Source organism: Fonsecaea multimorphosa (assembly GCF_000836435.1).
Source record: "Fonsecaea multimorphosa CBS 102226 unplaced genomic scaffold supercont1.8, whole genome shotgun sequence".
NCBI lineage: Eukaryota > Fungi > Ascomycota > Eurotiomycetes > Chaetothyriales > Herpotrichiellaceae > Fonsecaea > Fonsecaea multimorphosa.
The window spans coordinates 1,006,445-1,023,865 of NW_015971642.1; the positions used below are offsets into that span (position 1 = coordinate 1,006,445).

General features: G+C 52.3%; 6 protein-coding genes across 6 annotated transcripts; 3 read left to right on the forward strand and 3 right to left on the reverse strand.

Moving 5' to 3' along the window:
• Positions 1 to 32: 32 nt before the first annotated feature.
• Z520_05079 (uncharacterized protein) lies at positions 33 to 2,061 on the reverse strand (the record flags this gene model as incomplete). Its single annotated transcript, XM_016775583.1, has 5 exons — positions 33 to 662; positions 730 to 1,261; positions 1,326 to 1,620; positions 1,676 to 1,866; positions 1,925 to 2,061. 5 exons carry the CDS (start codon positions 2,059 to 2,061, stop codon positions 33 to 35), a joined length of 1,785 nt encoding a protein of 594 aa, XP_016633626.1.
• An 828-nt stretch (positions 2,062 to 2,889) lies between these two features.
• Z520_05080 (uncharacterized protein) lies at positions 2,890 to 3,462 on the reverse strand (the record flags this gene model as incomplete). Its single annotated transcript, XM_016775584.1, has 1 exon — positions 2,890 to 3,462. The coding sequence occupies one exon, from the start codon at positions 3,460 to 3,462 to the stop codon at positions 2,890 to 2,892; it is 573 nt and encodes a 190-aa protein (XP_016633627.1).
• A 3,712-nt stretch (positions 3,463 to 7,174) lies between these two features.
• Positions 7,175 to 9,009, forward strand: Z520_05081 (uncharacterized protein; the record flags this gene model as incomplete). The annotated part of the gene is made up of 2 exons (XM_016775585.1): positions 7,175 to 7,359; positions 7,449 to 9,009. 2 exons carry the CDS (start codon positions 7,175 to 7,177, stop codon positions 9,007 to 9,009), a joined length of 1,746 nt encoding a protein of 581 aa, XP_016633628.1.
• A 1,446-nt stretch (positions 9,010 to 10,455) lies between these two features.
• Z520_05082 (uncharacterized protein) lies at positions 10,456 to 12,042 on the forward strand (the record flags this gene model as incomplete). Its single annotated transcript, XM_016775586.1, has 6 exons — positions 10,456 to 10,560; positions 10,618 to 10,692; positions 10,746 to 10,981; positions 11,041 to 11,485; positions 11,556 to 11,840; positions 11,935 to 12,042. 6 exons carry the CDS (start codon positions 10,456 to 10,458, stop codon positions 12,040 to 12,042), a joined length of 1,254 nt encoding a protein of 417 aa, XP_016633629.1.
• Positions 12,043 to 13,035: 993 nt separating this feature from the next.
• Positions 13,036 to 14,517, forward strand: Z520_05083 (uncharacterized protein; the record flags this gene model as incomplete). The annotated part of the gene is made up of 2 exons (XM_016775587.1): positions 13,036 to 13,244; positions 13,311 to 14,517. The coding sequence occupies 2 exons, from the start codon at positions 13,036 to 13,038 to the stop codon at positions 14,515 to 14,517; spliced, it is 1,416 nt and encodes a 471-aa protein (XP_016633630.1).
• Positions 14,518 to 15,393: 876 nt separating this feature from the next.
• Positions 15,394 to 16,860, reverse strand: Z520_05084 (uncharacterized protein; the record flags this gene model as incomplete). The annotated part of the gene is made up of 1 exon (XM_016775588.1): positions 15,394 to 16,860. The coding sequence occupies one exon, from the start codon at positions 16,858 to 16,860 to the stop codon at positions 15,394 to 15,396; it is 1,467 nt and encodes a 488-aa protein (XP_016633631.1).
• Between the last annotated feature and the right edge of the window lie 561 nt (positions 16,861 to 17,421).

The window sequence follows — 17,421 nt, forward strand, 5'->3', positions numbered from 1 at the left end:
CAACGCCTCGCATATACTGCGCCACTGCAGGCTCACTCAGTAGGGTCGGAAGGCCACAAGTCCAAAAAGTCGAGACTTGGGGCACCTGTTTCAAAGAGCGAAAAGTCCAGCGCCTGGCCGTTTGGGAAGAGATCGAGCATCTCGGGATCGTGGAAGGGGCGGAAAAAGTCCAGTGATGGCATCATCTCGGGCAGGTCTTGTCGCATGGGCGCTTGCGGTGGCGCAGGTGGTGCGTACGGCAATGGCGACGGCGACGGCAACGACATCGCCGTTGACGACAATCCTCCAGGTCTCCGTTGTGGCGCTTGGTCAAGACCTCTCCAATTGAGCGGTGCGGCTGCTAGAGTAGGCAAACGCGAACAAGGCGCTGATGAGCCCTCTACCACGAGGTCTCTCTCTCGCACATCAAATGCTGCCCGTGCTGTGACAGACTCGCTATCGCTCTCCTCCTCAGACCCAAGCATCGCGATCTCTTCGCCCTGCCTGGGTAGGACATTGCCATTTATCCACAGTATGCGGTTGTGGCCGAGGATGGACTCTCTGGCATGGACGGCGTTGGTGCGGAAGCTCGTAAGCTTCTTCGGGTCAATGAACTTGGGTTCGTTTTCGAGAATTATGGGGTGCTTTGCATGAATCTGGTAAATGTAGCGCACATGGCTCTCCTGACGAATGATACGTGTTAGTCAGAGTCAACTGCATCACTTTTCCAGGATAATTGACCACCCATACCAACAAGGCTGCGAACTTCCAATACTTTGCCAAGGTACGTATCATCTTGACGTTAGCCCGGACGTTCTTGTACGCTCTCTGTCTCACAGTCGTATTGGTAGACCACATGAAAGGAATCTGTATAGCAGCGCCGCAATATGCTGCGTAAGCGACGAAACTTGGTATTGCTTTGAGCCGAGGGAAACTCGAGAGGACTGCATCAACAAGGTCCGAAGCGGCGCAGGCGTTTTCATAAGCCACCTGGGCCGACATCTGTCTTGCCACAGACCATGTCTCCTCTGCCGCACTCCAGCAGAAGAGAGGCACTAGAGAGGCATGGAGGGCACACAGACATTGATGATAGACAATGTGGAGGAGCAAGATGTTCGGAAGAGCCTCGTCGGGTACCTCTGGAACCGTTTCAACAGTCAATCGAAGCGAGTTTGGAAGCTTGGTTCGCCATTTCGATATCCGGTCATCGAGGACGTAGATTGCCTGAAGTCTCTCGCTAGTGCTGGACTCTGCAGATTTGACAAGAGCATTAACCTCGCTCCTTGAGTGCAATGTCAGCACAGGCAGGCGCTCGCATGCAGGGCAGATATTGAGCATGTTCTCACCAAAACGTCAAGGCTTTGATTAGTTCGCCGTAGATGCCACCATTGCTGTCCCCAGACTTTAAACACAATTTGGGATTGGTTGCAATGCCAGCATTGAAATCCTCCTCTGTCCATGGCAACGTGAGTTTCAGGGTGTTTTCAGCAGATGCCCACCCGACAGACGTTTCGATAGCATGGCAATGCATGAGATAACAAGCCCAAAACCGACGGCGACGTATTTCCGACTCCCACAGATCTTCTCTGCCTGGTCTATCCGTTGCGAGCCCGAGGAGATGCGCAATTTGTGCAGCATTGCCTGCCATCTGGTCAGTCGAGGTAAGTGATGGCCCAACGCAAGCTTGTTGCTGAACCTTTGTGAATGAAAGATCTGCGCCATGAGCCCTGACTGTACCAGAAAAGCGCAAGGTTCATGAACGTGACGATGTGCTCGTCAGTTGGGTTCTCCACTTCTTGAAACGCAAGTTTGCCTGCTTGATCTGCCCATTCCGTCTTGAAATCGTGGTTACAAAGAACTGATCGGCCGTCAGGGTCTCGATGAAAGCTAGAGCACAAAGGTCAGAAGTGCTCGCCAGTGCACGGAAAGTGTGCGCATATCTCACTTCAAAGCCCAAGCGCACACACTAAGGACGAGATGATGACGAGCAGTACCGGATGCTATTGCTTCAATAAACAGTCTCTTATGCAGTAAAAGCGAGGCATTGTACACGTTGGCGTAATAGACGTCGACGAGGCTCATGATGAGAGTCATGGGAATGCCGACATAGACACTTTGGGCCGGAAGACCTGGTCCCGCTACAGGTCTATACCATGATTGCATCGGTGCTTTTGTTCCATTGTGAATAGTGGCGTCGGAAATTCTTCCTGTCTTAGGGCTGGACGAGGACGTCGATGAGCACGGCTTATCTGTGCACGGCTTATCTGTGCACACTGAGTGAGGAGTCGCTTTCGAGCTCCGTCGACCATCGTTCGCCTTGTATAGACAAAGATGATTCAACCTCGAGCATCGTCTGCAACTCGGCTTTTCTCCCGAGCAGCGAACCTATGAGCATACATTAGCTCAAAAGAACATGGCGCCATGGTTTTGCACTCTGATACCTTTTGGTTCTTGCACCGGCTGCAGGCCTTCCTTGGTCGACCTGCTCCAGCCAGCATGAGTGCGTCGTCTGGAGATGGATCTCTTCTGTTGAATCTCCGACCAAGACCAGAATCGCGCAGCACCAGTACTAGCGTCTTCACATAAAGGACTAGAGGACGATTATGTGAATCCTGGGAACGCCTTCATCGGGAAATGGAGTATGAGGAGAGTGAGGAGATTGGGTGCTCGGAAAATCACTTGACCTGCGCCTGCGTCTTTGACTTTCGCCTTCCTCGGCTGGATGAGTAAGATCCCGTAAGATCCAACAGTCTTCAGGCTGCTCTCCCCAGTCTGAGGGCACGAAGCGTAGAATGGTTGTCTGGGCAAAAATGTGTCACAAATGCCGAAACAGATATGGCTCTACACAAACCGAGCGTGACATTGATGGAAATGCCTTAGATTGAATTTGGCCGGGACTGCCACCACGGCTCAATCATCATTGCCGCTTCTTGGGATGTCTTTGCCTCCTTCTCCAAGTTCCTCGTGAAGTCTTTCTCCGCCCACAAGCACTGGCTGACAGTCCTGCAAGACAAACAGCATTCTCGTCCAGTCTGTCTTGCTGGGGTTCCTCCACGCGTGATTTGTACCCCGCTGCACTGCAACGTCTCCACGCTTCAAGAGAGTCACGCTGCCATCGTCCAATTCCATCTCGATGGTGCCTTCCAAAACAACTCCATAGTCTAGGCTTTGTGTGCGATGCATTAGAGGACTGCCTCCCGGACCAAAATCAACAATACGACAGACTGTCCCGCCTTTCTTGACGAGCCCGAGCTGACGACTGGACATGGTCGCCGTGTGGTCTTTAATATCGGCATCGTCGTTCAGCGAGACCGGGAATGATGAAGTGGTGTACACCACGTTGAATCCAACGGCCCTCTCGGGGAACCAATCCCATTGGTTCTGAGATGAAGAGTGGATTGTAGCTTTACCAGAGGAGTTGTGGGTTGTTATATGGATGGTTGGATCCGGAAGAGCAGAGGGAAGTGGTTCTGTAGAGGCCATTGTGGCGGTTGAACCTGAGTCCGTTGGCTTGAGTGCAGGGCTTGGAGTGAAAGAGAAAATGATTTCAACGAAGGTCAGCAAATGTTTGATATTCCAAAGCCACGCCCTGGCTTTACATAGTAAACCATGATCGCGTTTGTCCCAACCCTCGGTTTTAAGTGTTACACCGATTCCTCGTGATCATTTGATGTGATTCGTGGACAAAGGTAGGCACGCTGCACCCGAGGAGTTTACTCCTGAGGAGTTGCTGCATGCTCGGGAAATGTGCGTTATTGTTCTACACGGCATACGAGAAGCGTCGGCAAATTGTAGGATTGGCGGACAGGCCTTACTCATGCAAATTCGCCTGTCACGAGAAAGGATCGTCCAATTCAGTCATGGTTTGCAAGACGATATAATATCATCTGTGCCTCACTTGCCCCATCATCAAGCGACGTCGTTCACGCTTCATCGTCTGTTGTAGCGGAAATTGTTGTTTCACTGTGTGCGGAAATCCTTCAGAGCAAAGCTCCTTTCTCTCTCGGCTATCCATAAGGTGACAGTCGACCCGGGAAGAGGCTGTGCTGCCCTTGGCCCCCAGGTGGTTCCCAAGCATATTCTCAATTGAGTTGCAAGCAGGAGAGAATGGGCCATCATGGAAATGAAAGTGAGAACCAATTTGGCATGTGGAGAAAATGATTTGCGTTCATGGTCCGTGGGCACGGTCGAGCTCGGAGAATCGTTGCTGTCGTCCTCGCCATCTCATATACGGTAGGTACCTGGGTATGTAAGCTGTTTCACGCTTGTCTCGTCTGAGAAAATTGGAGTTGATGACGACCAGTTAGGGTCCGCTGGAGGCTCGAGGTCTTAAACAATCGAATCATATCATGATTGAAGCCGGAGAAGAAGAAAAAAAATTCCAGAAATCCCGGGGTGGTTACCTATTTCAGGGGAGTACTTCCGACCATACTCTGATTAGGTGGTTCTAGTGGACACCATCACCACAAGGGGGACTGTCATGCTGGATATTGGTAATAATTATGAGAAGAGAACTCCTGGACACCTGCTTCCGTCTGCAGGAGAAAAAGGAGACAGAAGGGAGAGAAGAAGAAAGTCGAGCCGTGCCGCAAATTCTCCTCTGTTGGTCATCCGGAACTCGCATGATCATTATTCCGCATCCGTCATTCGGGCTCTCACGTGGCTTGGAACCATCCTGGTGCCTGGCTCACTCTGACCTTTTACTCCATTCTAACAAGTCCAACACACGAGCCAGCAGGAAGCTTTCCTCTCCAGAGCAGTCAAGAATGACCAAAACAGTCTTCGCAGAGGATCAAGCTTTTTACCGCCCCATAGTAATCATAGGATATAGCAGCAAACCTTTGGCAGGTAACATTAGGCGGAATCATGTGTTTCCATGTGGTTGGGATGGAAATGGTTGACGTGATCTCGGTGGGTAGCCGAGTCGAACATGACAATGATGACAGCGTGAGGGAGGATAATATGACCAGCTATTTTGTTAAGGACGACGTGGGTGGCACACTTTCCCTAGGCCAGTTAGCTATCCAGATAGGACCTGAAGAAGAGATTTGACCGGAAGCCGTACTCATACCCTAAGCCCTACCACTTTCCCGTTGGCAGTGGTCTGTAACGAAGGGGAAGCGTGGGAGTGTCATATACCTACTTGGGTACAGTGTAGTGCACTGCCACAATAATAGCAACACACACAAGGGGATGGATGGATGGAACTTGTCCGGCCCGGTCAGACGCAGCAATGACAAAGGGCAAGTGACCAACAGATCCTGGCGCAAATCAGAATACGCCGGTAGATGGACAGCTTGGGAAGTTGCATGATATCCATGGTAGGAATAATGATGGGGATGGTATGGTCAATTACCGGGCTGCGGTACGTACCCAGGTACCTAGTACGTAGTACGTACATGGAGAGGGCGTGGAGGGATGCATAACAGGGGCGGGGAGGGATTCGGCGTGCATTATTCAATCCTTTAGCTCGATCATGTCCGGCCCAGGTCCCATCACCCATGTTTTGGCCACCCGCGTAGACGCACGATGGCGGCAATCCTAGGGTTGATCAGCGTTGATCTCTGACGCAAAGGGTTGAGACTTGGGAGGCAAAGAACCTGGAAGTAACTAAACAAAGCTGAACCAAAAGGTACTTTTGTAGTGCTACGTATCGTTCTATCGCCGCCGCCACCATCACTGCACCCACCACCACTACCACCACCTGCGAGGACGTACCGAGGAGAGCAGCAAGCGAGCAAGGTACCACGAAAAATTACACGAGGAAATGAATGGCAATGGTTGAGCCATGGGCAGCATTAAGCTAATAATAATCTTCTACCTCCCGAGTCATTCCATACCTAGGTAGCCACCAACCAATTGCTGAGGGCGACCTTAACTGGAGGCTCCGTATTGGATGCTCGACTCTAGCACTCACTGACGAGCTACTCACCTGCACTCACCAGAGTCACCACCCTCTCACTTACGAGTAGTCGGTCGACACACACACACCGTATGTAATTGTGTTCTGACCTTCTCACCCACTTTCCCACGCTCTCTCCCCCGCGTCTCTCGATTCTTTCTCTCGCTCTGGCTCTCGCTCTGGCCTTCTCACTCATACACACACAACTCACTCGCCCATACACCCACACGCTATCTCACTTTCCCTTTCCAGGCAACCCAACTTTAATTCGAGCCTTTGCTTTTGAGGAGAGGGAATCTCCACCTTGCCACGACTTTGCTCCAGAAATCTTTGGTTCTTGATCCGAGCAGCCGTTACAGATCCCATTGGTCCTCTGATCCCCGATCCTCTGTTACTCCTATCCCTCCTGACTCCCCACACCTTCGGCCTTGACCCTCAGAAAGAAAAGAGGGACAAATTGGGAAGTCGACTTGGCTGTGAGGTCTACGACTCGACACCCACGAGGCCCCCACTATCTTTGAGTAGCTGGGATCGTTCAGGTAACCCCAGTTGGACCAGTCCCCGACTCATTGAACTGAAGGGCTAGACGCTGACCCTTGATCCAGGCAGACCAGACCCTTTCGATTAAGCCTACCGCCCGTTAGCACTACCTACCACGCCTATTTATCCTTGAAGTTCTTCGAGAACATCCATGCAAGCCAAGAGGCCCCTCCACTGCCCACCCTCCCACCGCTGCAGTCCACCAAATTCACTAAGCTAGTCCCGATTCCCAAACGGCCAAGCAGTTTAAAAAGGACAAAAGAACGGACAAACAGCCTCGGGCGGAGAGCCAAACCCCCTGTGAACTTTCAGGCACTCGTCAAGGCAGCTGGCACGTTTTAAACTTTTTTAACTACTCACTCGTCACTTTCTTCGACTTCCTGCCCTTGTGGGTTGGTGGATGGCACTCAACCTCGCCTCTCTGCCGACCTCCAATTCTTGCGCTTCGACTTCATTCCTGGCCATTATTCCGGATTTCAGCCTCACCTCCAGTTCCAATACTTCGCTCGCATTAAAGCAAAACGCGCATCTGACGCCTCCTGGAAATCTATCGAGTGATTCTCTATCCATCAGCTTTCATACGCATCGTAAATTTTGGCCAACGACCGATTTTCGCCCGCACAGCCACTCTTCGACCACCGTCAACCGGAGACATCCCTATCATCCCAAAATGCCTTTTCCGTCAAATCACTTGATATAATGCCCTGATTATCATCACAAATTGCCCTTGGTCGTTAAAACCCACTTTCCGCCATGGCTTCTGCCGACGGCTCGCCTGTCGATCGCAAAAGCAAGATCTCGAAGCGTTCTTCCAACTCATACACCTCAGAAGAGTGGCGGAGGCATCGACCTTTAATAACCCAGTTATACTTTGAGGAAGGTCGGACTCTCAAGGATGTGGCTGAATACTTGAAAAGAGAGTATGATTTTGCGCCCACGTATGTATCCTCTGTCTATTGTTCCACTTACTTCTCTTATCCCTATAGTCTCTTCTTGCCTTTCAGCGCTGATATCTTATGATCAAAAGTGAGCGAATGTATAAAAGTCGACTCCATACCTGGGGTCTGGACAAGAAAAAGAAGGAGCATGAGATGCTCGATCTGGTTCGCCAAGGCTTGCAGCAGAAGGGCGATGACAAGGACAAAGTCTTCTTGGTGAGGGGAAGGCAAGTTACCCTCGCCGACGCCTTGCACTACTTCAACCGCAAAGGTATCAAAGACCCCTCGAGCCTTCTGGAGCCTCAGAGATCAGTATCCGGCGACATTTCTTCTCCAGAGGATGCCGACGTCAAAACACCTCTGTCATCCAATGATGACATGCTCAACGCCACTCAAGATGCATCCGATCTCGAAATGACCCGAAGTCCCATGGAAATGAGCGAGCCAGAAAAGCCCACCCTGGCCTTGAGATTGAGGACTTCCGATGTTGCCGCCGAGCGTCTAGCGATGTTACAGCAAGCCTTGAATATACCCGAACTCCCGCCGATGCCACCCTTCCGCACGCTCTCTGTCGAATCATCAGTCGCGCAAGTCACAGCTTCGGCTGAAGACCAACGGTATCAGGATGTCATCTTTCAAAATATGCAAAACCACTACATGAATTTGTTTACGACGCGGAATTTGTCCATCCGCAATACTACCGGCACGTGGACTGCTACTTCGGACGATGCCCTGGCCGATAGGTTTTACTATTCCATGTACCATGGCTATTCATTTCTCTGGAACGGCCAGCGGGATCGGGCATTTGACAATTTCTACAAAGCCTTTGCGCTCATCGAAGGTCTGTTGAAGGATGATCACGTTGGCTTCATGATTTACATCTTTGACCTGATCATCCGACATGATGGAACTGGATATGAAGAACCGTTACTAATGCTTTTACAACACTTGGCCGACATGGCTAAAACCGTTTTCGAGTCCGAAGATCACCCCATCTATGTTATTGCCATGCACATGCACGATGCCACGGCTTCGCGAGCTTGGTTAGCCGAGTCCACTTTGCGTCGATTGCTTGATTTCTTCCAAGATAGCATAGGATATTTCCACCCCGAAACGATCGCCTTACTGCAGACCTTCGCAAGTGGTCTCCTAAATCGAGAACATTTCGCTGAAGCCGCCGTCAGATTCCAGCAATTGGTTGATGCTTTTGAAACCACTGTGAACAAACGATGCTATGAGGTCTGCTATGCTTTGCGGTCCACTTCTGAAGCCTTTTTCCACATGGAAGACTACATGCGAGCACTTCAAGCCATCAAGGCGTCCCTGGAGCGGTCACAGACGTTGCCACGCACTGAGGAACGTGAGATCTATGTCCGATGTCTGCGAGGACTGGCCGAGATCTCGAATAAGCTGGGTCGAAAGGACGAAGCCAATGAAACCATGCAATATGTGGTGGATATCTGCCGTGACGCATTCGGACCTGAACATCCATTCACGAATCGTGCTAGGATGCATCTCAAAACGATTTTAAAAGGCGACGCATCAAGTGTCTCTGCGATCCCACCAGTCGTTTACAGATTAGGGCGAGGTGGGAGTGCCGCCAAATATATCTGGATTTCTCGGTCAAGTCCTACTCGACTGCAGGCTTAAAAGCGACCAAGGGGCTTAAGCACTCAAGAGAAAACCGAAAACGAAAACAAAGCAAGAGGCACGACTGTTACGAAGTTTCATGACCGGGGTTTATTGGGAATGTTTTCTCGTCCACCTTTCACAGCTTTTACATACCCTTTTATCGTTGCATGGTTTTTGGGGAGAGAGCGAGTCCCCGGTTGGGCCTATTAGGCATTGGAGTGTTCACAGCACACGAGTACATGTCTCAACAAGGAAAGATTGGCTATGGCCTCTTATTTCGCTGGATGCTTTGACAGTCTCAAGGCTGTATGTTTCTTTGTGGGTGGCTGGCGGAGCATCTGCGCGACCGTTGAAAGTTTGATTGCTTGGTGGGTGCGATGGGTCAACCCGTGAATTTCGGAGTGCTTGGGGGGTGGACATGCGATCTCATGTCGATTGCGTACAACATCCAGGAGGGGTGTTCATCGAAAAGATCGGCATGAGAGGATGGAGTGACTACCTAGGTACTCGTCCTCCTTGCAGACCTGTGAAGCGCAGAGACACCAGGCGTACAATATAAAGGGGGCCACCTATCTTGGTCGACACTGGGACAGATGGCAACGGCACTTTGGTGAGACATCGGACTGCAAGTGGCCAGGGATGGTGGAGGGCCGCAGGCTTTGTCCCAAGCCCGGGCCTAAAGCGAAGAGATTTGGGGGCTGATTACAACATTGTGCGCCTTGTGGTGGGGCTGCTCGCACGACTCGCAGGAGGACTTTAGGCGACCCGAATTTAGCAGCAGGTGCAGCAGGTGCAGCAGTCTGGCCTCTCGTGCCTCTTCTTCTCAGAAGGATTAGTGGCCGTGGGAAACTTCCGGGGGCAGCCTCCACTGCTTCAGTGCCTCGTGCCTGGCTCTAGACCCTTGTCCCTGGAGTCTTGACCCCCAGGTTATTGCCCGTAGCACAAGACCTACCTTGGGTAGGTACCTAGTAGGTATTCTTCTTGTTGCCGGCAAATGCCCTTCTGCGGTTAGATGCACAACTGTCCTGGTGTCTTTTTCCGGCTCTATCTTGTCCGTTCGTGCACGTCGACCTCCATGCCGTAATAACAAAAGGCTAAAGCGGACGAAATGATGACAGCAGACTCGAGATTCAGGGGGCTTTATATTTCCTGTACGGACTCCCGCGTAGCCTACGCCAGCCGTTGGCGGCCCTCCACATTTGGGTGGTCTCTCCCACTAGTTTGGGAACCATTGAGCCCCCTCTTCAGCCCACCAGTCACACTAATTTATCGTACAACGACGAGGAAACCAGCTCGGACTCGGCTCCGGATTTGTTTGCGCCGGGTTGTTTATTGATCGTTTCGCACTCACCGCGATTTTTCTGCAGACTCAAGAACGATATATTACAAGCGCAGTCTGCCTTGGTCAACAGAAGATACGCTTTGAACCACTCCTAACCCGATTTCATATCCCATTTGCCCGTCATGGCGTCCGCATCGGAAAAGTACTACATTAAAGATGCAATCACGAAACCAGCCATCCACCACGAGTCATTTCAGAAACTATGGGAGACCAAATGGAAGGGACCTGTACGTGGAAATCGCAAGAGAACGGTGACTGACAATGGCTCACAAATTGCTTGACAGTGTGCAATGGGTGTCTATCCATTCATGTTCGGCAGCATCAAGGACTTTGAGCCGATTGCGGAGGAGATCATCAAGGTGCCCCTTTACAACTCCTTCTCTCCGATTACCTCCGCTGAGTCCCTCTGCAGAGAGGCTTGAAAGAGCCGTACGACTGGGATGAGTACGCCCAGATATATTTCCCCAAGGCCGAAGAACTCAGCAAGATTGCCGAAGAGGCGGAGAAGGCGGGTGAGATAGAGAAGGCCTCAGAGTATTATCTGCGGAGCTCTGCTGTCTACCGTGTCTCGCGCTTCCCTACACCCCGGGGGGAGAAGCAAAAATATGCCTGGACGATCGGGAAAGAGATGTTCTACAAGGGCACAGCGTTAGTGATGTCTCCAATTGCGCAGTTTCGTGCCGACGACTGACTGAGGATGGTAACAGTCTGTTGGAGCATCCTATCAAAGAGGTCCGGATCCCTCACAAGCATGCCATCCAAGGGGAGGGTGATGTCGTTCCGGTCAACTTTCTCGTCCCTCCGAATGCTTCCCCTCAGTCTCCCGCTCCGTGCGTCCTCATCATCACCGGGCTTGACGGCTATCGAACCGAACTGGCAGTGTGGCAGGAGGGCTTCCTTCAGAAAGGGGTGGCTACGATCGTCGCCGAGATCCCAGGCACTGGCGACTCACCGGCCCTTCGTCAGGATCCCACAAGCCCTGACCGTCAATGGTCCAGCGTGCTGGACTGGATTGACACGCAAAAGGAAATCGACAGCAAGAAGATCATTGCCTGGGGCTTCTCGACTGGTGGCTACTACTCGCTTAGACTAGCCCACACCCACCATGACCGACTCTTCGCCAGCATCAGCTTGGGCGGCGGATGCCATCACGTAAGTTCATTTTCCGTCTATTCCCTGCAAGGCGCAGTCAAGTCTTTTGTGAGGTTGACTTGGATCTCAGATGTTTGACCGGGAGTGGCTCGAAAATGTGAACAAACTGGAATACCCTTTCGATCTCGCCACTACTTTGACGTACAAATTCGGCTACCCCGACCTGGAATCCTTCATCCAAGACGCTGGAAAATTCTCGTTATTGAATGACGGCACCCTGGAAAAACCGTGTACCAAGGTATTGCTGGTAAATGGAAACGACGACGAAATCTTTCCGATTGATGACCTGTTTGTGGCTCTTGAACATGGCGGACCGAAGCTGGCAAGAATGGTCAAGGGCAAAAAGCACATGGGAGTAAGTGTCCAACAAACATGTCACACCCCCATCAAAGGAGTCCCCGTCCGATCATCGTATGTGCTTTGACTGCTGAAGCTAACCTTTTAAATAGGAACCGGACAGTTTCTTCATAATCTTGAAGTGGATCTATGGAGTACTTGGCATCCAAGGCAACATAATGGACCAGATGAAGCTGTTGCCCTCGCGCACCAAGTATTAGCTAAAGGCATGTGGAACCATGGCGCCATCAGTCCGTCTTCTTGTATTTACTTTCTGGCGTGGAGTGTATTACAGCTCAAAGTGGTAGAGTTTAGATGGGTCGAGAAAGGCAAAGGACAGCACCATGCGGACGGGAATCGGTAGAGCTATGGAGTACAGGGAAAAGCAGTGCGGTAGCATCCCAGATTTACAGTACTGTTTGTCGATGAACACCTGCTCTTTCAAATCCGTGTCTATCTGCTCTGTACCGAATATTATTACCTCGTACCTTTTGGCAGTCGGCTACGTCTCTGAAGCTAGAGGCAAAGCCGACCTGGGCCATGTGCGGCGCGATTGCTCGATTTGTACTGGCCCTTAAGGATGCCTATCTCTTATCTGCCTACCTAGCTCGCTAGGTACCTAGGTAGGTAACAGCCCATGCACCCGGTAACGGGCACTGGTGGTAACAAGCAATGCCTATCAGTGAGCTAGTGGGCTCATGCATTGGCGGCGATCCTCGGGCGGAACAGCCTAAGTGGTAATACACGCGACTTCCTGGCTTTTTCGTTCGCGCAGCTCGTTGATCCTCAAGGAAAATAGCCTGTTTCTTTCCGTTGATCCCCTCCTTCTATAACTTCGTGATATAGCCCATATTCTTGCGTGGTCGCAGATGCTTCCAACCTGGTTGCGTGTGCAGTCTTTAAAGTTCTGGGCTGATACAAGTTGGTCCTTGTCCTTGGTGTTTGCATTGAGACCTTTGTTATTCGCCTGCACGCCCGAATCTGTGCTCGATTCCCCACCAGCTTCTCAAAATTATGCTCTCACATCGGCTCACCTGAGCTCACCACCCACGCAGTCGCAATCCGGATTGTTCCGCGGGATGAACTTGTTCATTCCCATTTCTTGATGACTGTTGTCGCTCGGTTCCTGAGACTGGCCATATAAAACTTCCCAACGGACGGCGAAGCCGCATCGCGAATCCTGTTCCAAGCACTGGCTCTCCTCTGCTCACACCATGGTCCCTGTAACAAAGGCCTTTCGGCGGGCGAGCACTGCCAATTTCTTCGACAGTGGGAGCTCAAGTGGCGAGTCCTCCAGAAGACCCTCAGCGGCAGACATATACACTTCTCGACGCCCGAGCCTTGCGGCCCTGTCCCTACGGCTCTCGTCATGGTCGAAAAAGTCACATTCGTCAAAGAGATGCGAGGCGGACGCCGGCTCTTCGTGAGTACTTTTGCATGGGGAAACCGCAGATTGAGACGGTTGTGATGCTTATATGTAATCTGACAGGGAAAGGTTATGGGATGCTGTGCTATCCTTGCCGGACGAGATCACAGCTCAAATCCTCTGCCATCTGTCTGTGTCCGACTTTCTTAGCCTTCGTTCGACGTCTCGCTCTGTCCACCTCTACTTGCAGTCTCACGCTGGTCCAGTCTCGCGGTCTCTGCTTCTTCAAAATGCATATGATCGGACGACGGACTATGAGGGCAACATCAACGATGAGAAGGCGAAATTCCTCTACAACTACCTCCACACATTGTACCCTCCGCCACAACCCTGCGATTCCTTCGATTATTTACTCCAGATGCTGAAAAGACAAGCACAAGTTGAAAGAATGGTCCAGGTCCTCATCAACTGGATCCAAATGAAAGTATACGTTATCCCGAAGTTCAAACGATGTGACAATTTCAACCCGTACAAGTTCAAGCTGATGAGGCGGCTCCATCTGCCAACGTGGACCATATATCATTTTCTAGAATGCTACCGGACAATGCTTGTCACAGAGCATCCTTATCATCCAAGACCCCAGTCGGCTTCTTCTGAACAAGACAACTCCAGCATACCCTGCCGTTCCTGTGGCCAATATGTCAGAGATCTCCTGCGCACATACCCGGGGACCGCAATCATCCCTGCCTATCACTTCTTCGAACTCTGTCGCCAACACCTCCGCGCTTTGAGCCGAGCTCCCTCGGCAGGGATAATCCGATCTCGTAAGCCGCCCAGTGAAGCGGACCTCGTACAACTTGTTGTTTTTGGCGGCATTCCTGAGCTGAGTAAATTGAGTCTGCTCAAAGGCTCGTCAAATCAGCGAATCGAAGTGATTGGGACCTTTGTGGATAAAATCTCGAGCGCAGCGATACAGCAGAGGATAGGACGAAAAGCCTCCCCCTCTTCGCAATCCCAAGTGTCTTTACCGAGCACTGCTTTACGGGCCTCGTTCGACGACCTCGTTGCCCCTCTTCAGCCACCCTTTTCTCTCATCCATCATCATACCATATCAGCCATACCAGAGCTCGAAAATTTCATCATTGACTCGGATGAGTGGGTCACTCGGATGTATGAGCTCGTCAGACCGGGTGACCAAATCGTCAGTGCGTGGGGATTCATCACGAACATTCTGGCAGGAAAGAGCGACGATGTCGAAGATTCTGGGGCTGAAACCGGGGCGGAAAGTGATCTCGACTTTCTGGCGCCTGTTAAAGACTTGAATACCTGAATCAAGAGACAGGGAATATTGGGGTGGTGAGTCACCGCTTCATCTAACACAGAAAGAATCGTATAGCATGTTCTGGGATTTGGCTCGCCTCCCGACATCAGTGTAGCACCATCAAGCTCATGATTTGAGTGCAATTACCCTACAATCCATCATCCAGACATCCGTCCCGGTGAAGTCAGACCGCTTCATCTGGCCTCGATGTCGGACTCGGCAACCATTTGCCAAGAGGTCACCAAGGACAATTGGCCAACGCAATTGCGAGAATCCCTTAAGGGCGGAGAGACGAGGATTGGCTCCGACGTGATGACGAAGGTCCCAGCGTCTGAAATTCAGGTTCGAAGAAGCCAGTAGCTATATGAGCAGGAGTGTGATCAAAGGATGTAGCACGGGGGTTTGTCTTCAGTGGTCAACGAAGATCACGGTGGTAGCCGAAGGTATACCAGTACGCTTGCCAAATCACGGATGCAGGTGATGGCTAGCCTTGTAGACGTGGATTTATTATTCAGCTGAAAGGTACCTGGGCTGTATCAAATGCAGCCAGCTAGGTAGTTAGATACACACTCATCTGACCTATCTGACCAACCCAGGTAGGTAGATATCCATGCTTTCGCCAGAAGTTGATGTTCCATCCAATACCTAGGTAGTGTAATGCAAATCGCTCTCTTTCCATAGTAACAGTATTTCGAGGTTCCCCAGAACGCATCTTTCCTGTTTCTCGTTCTCGTCTCGTCTGGCCCTCGTCCGCGCAATCCCCTTCATTCATTCTCATTTCGGCGACACATAGTAAGGTACGTTATAATGCACGGTAATATTAGATCCAAATATGCTCCCCTCCAACAACCCAAGCACAATTTAGAGGCCCCTGAAAGAGGATCATCACAACCAGTTCTGACCTCTCGTTCTCCTGCCCTCCTTCTCCCCCCTGTACATGCCTTTCTTCGAGGTGGGGATGCCCATACCGATCAGACTGTCCATCATCATGACACCGGCCTCGACACTGTCAATGACATTGACGGTCCTGCGGCCGTCCTCGTCCCTGACCGCGTCCTTGGCCGCGCGGACCATGTCCACCATCCCCGCGCAGCCCAGTAAGATTGTGTCGGCGCCCTTCATGACCAGCGCGCGAGCGCAGTGGGCCACGCGTTTCGCGACCTCCTCGCGGGGCCGGGATTCGAGCTCGAGCACGCCGAGGTGGGTGGCCTCGCTGCCGACGTAGAAATGCGAGAGTCCGTAGGCGGCGATGTCGTCGTCCTGCTTGATCCTGGAGCGCTGTGCCGTGGCGACGATGCCGAAGCGGCCGCCGAGCATGCGCGCCACGTAGACGCTGGCTTCCATGATGCCGATGATGGGGACGTCGTACGACTCGCGCAGAGCGTCGATGAGCGGGTGCTTGCTGAAGCAGGCGACGATCATGCCGTCGTAGTTTTGCACCGTCTCCCCGTTGGAGGCGGCGTGTTTGGCCAGGTCTCGTAGCACGGCTTCCGTGGACATGATTGCATCTGTCGTGGACTCAATGGCTGTGGGGGCCGGGTACGGGGCGGTGTAGCCTGTCACCTCAACGCCCTGGGGAATGACAGGTCGCAGGGATTGGAGCATGGCATCGGTCATGGAGCGCGTCGAGTTGGGGTTGATCAGCAGGATTTGATGCGGGCGGTTGCGTGGCGGCGAGGTGATGGGTGGTGAGAAGGGGGATTTGGCACTGGTGGGGCGGGTGCTGGGACCACTCCCTCCGCTCCCCGTGGGCATTGACGGCATGGGCCCTCCCATTGAGCCGGGGCCACCAGAAGCGGCGGAGCGGGAAACTGGGCGGGACGAGGAGCCGGCATGGCCGCTGTGCTGGGCGAAGAGTGGTTGGACGGATTGCTGGGGAGGTGAGTTTGGCATGGGCGGCGCGATGGCGATTGGATAATTCTGACCGAGGGTGCTGCTTCGAGAGCGCGAGCCCGGTGGCCCATCGGCGAAAGGGTTGGCGGAAGAGGTAGATTGCTCATTGGTGGGCGACTGGGGAGGGAAGTAGTGGCTGGGAAAACGAGCACTGGTGTAGCTGGTCATGTTGGCCGACGACGATGAGGACGCTGCCTGTGGTTGTTGGGGCAGCGGCGGCGATTGAAGAGGCGGCGACTGAGCACCAAAATTGCCAGATCCGGGGGCTGATGAGACGCGCTGATAAGAGGACATGGCGGGATCTGTCTCAAGCTGCTCGTAGCTGGAGAGAAGAGCCTGTTGTGGTTGAGGAGAGCCAGATCTCGATCCGCCAGGCCGCAAGGAGAGGGGATGGTCGTCTTGCTGAGGTTGAAGGATGGTGGGAGGTGATTGGGTTTGTTGTCCTTGTAAATCGGCCATGGTTTATCGTCCTTTTTTTTTTGTGTGTGTGTGTATTTCCCCTTCCTTGGTATGCGGCCAAATGAGCCAGACGCGAGTGTCGGAGTTGCTAAGCGAGTTTGACCTTGTGCTGGCGAATATTGTGGTGCTGTGGTGGCCGACGTTGGCGCCCCCCTCGCCTCGTGGGTTTGGGCTGCTCGGGCTGGGAGCTTTTTGGCTTTGGCTGTGGACCAGGAGCAAGCCTGTTTTACCTGTTTTATCCTCCGACAACGCCAATTGGAGACCAGTCGATGCCAATAATGACGTGCTCGACGCCCACGGCTTCCAGGGGCAACCCAGTTGATGTCAATGTCGAGATGGACTCGGACAAGTTTAGGGGACACGGGGACACGACGAGAAGAAGAGGAGATGAAAACAATAGAGAAGCCCCATAAAAGAGGTTCAACTTAGCTTTTCTCGTTTAATTTCCATCTCGAGCAGCAGCTGAGGCGGAGCTGACCCGCGCAGGTAATTGCGATGCGGGATAGGGGAAGATGCTGCTCAGAGGCTCAGACAGCCTCAGGCCGGCAATCTCAAAGGGGG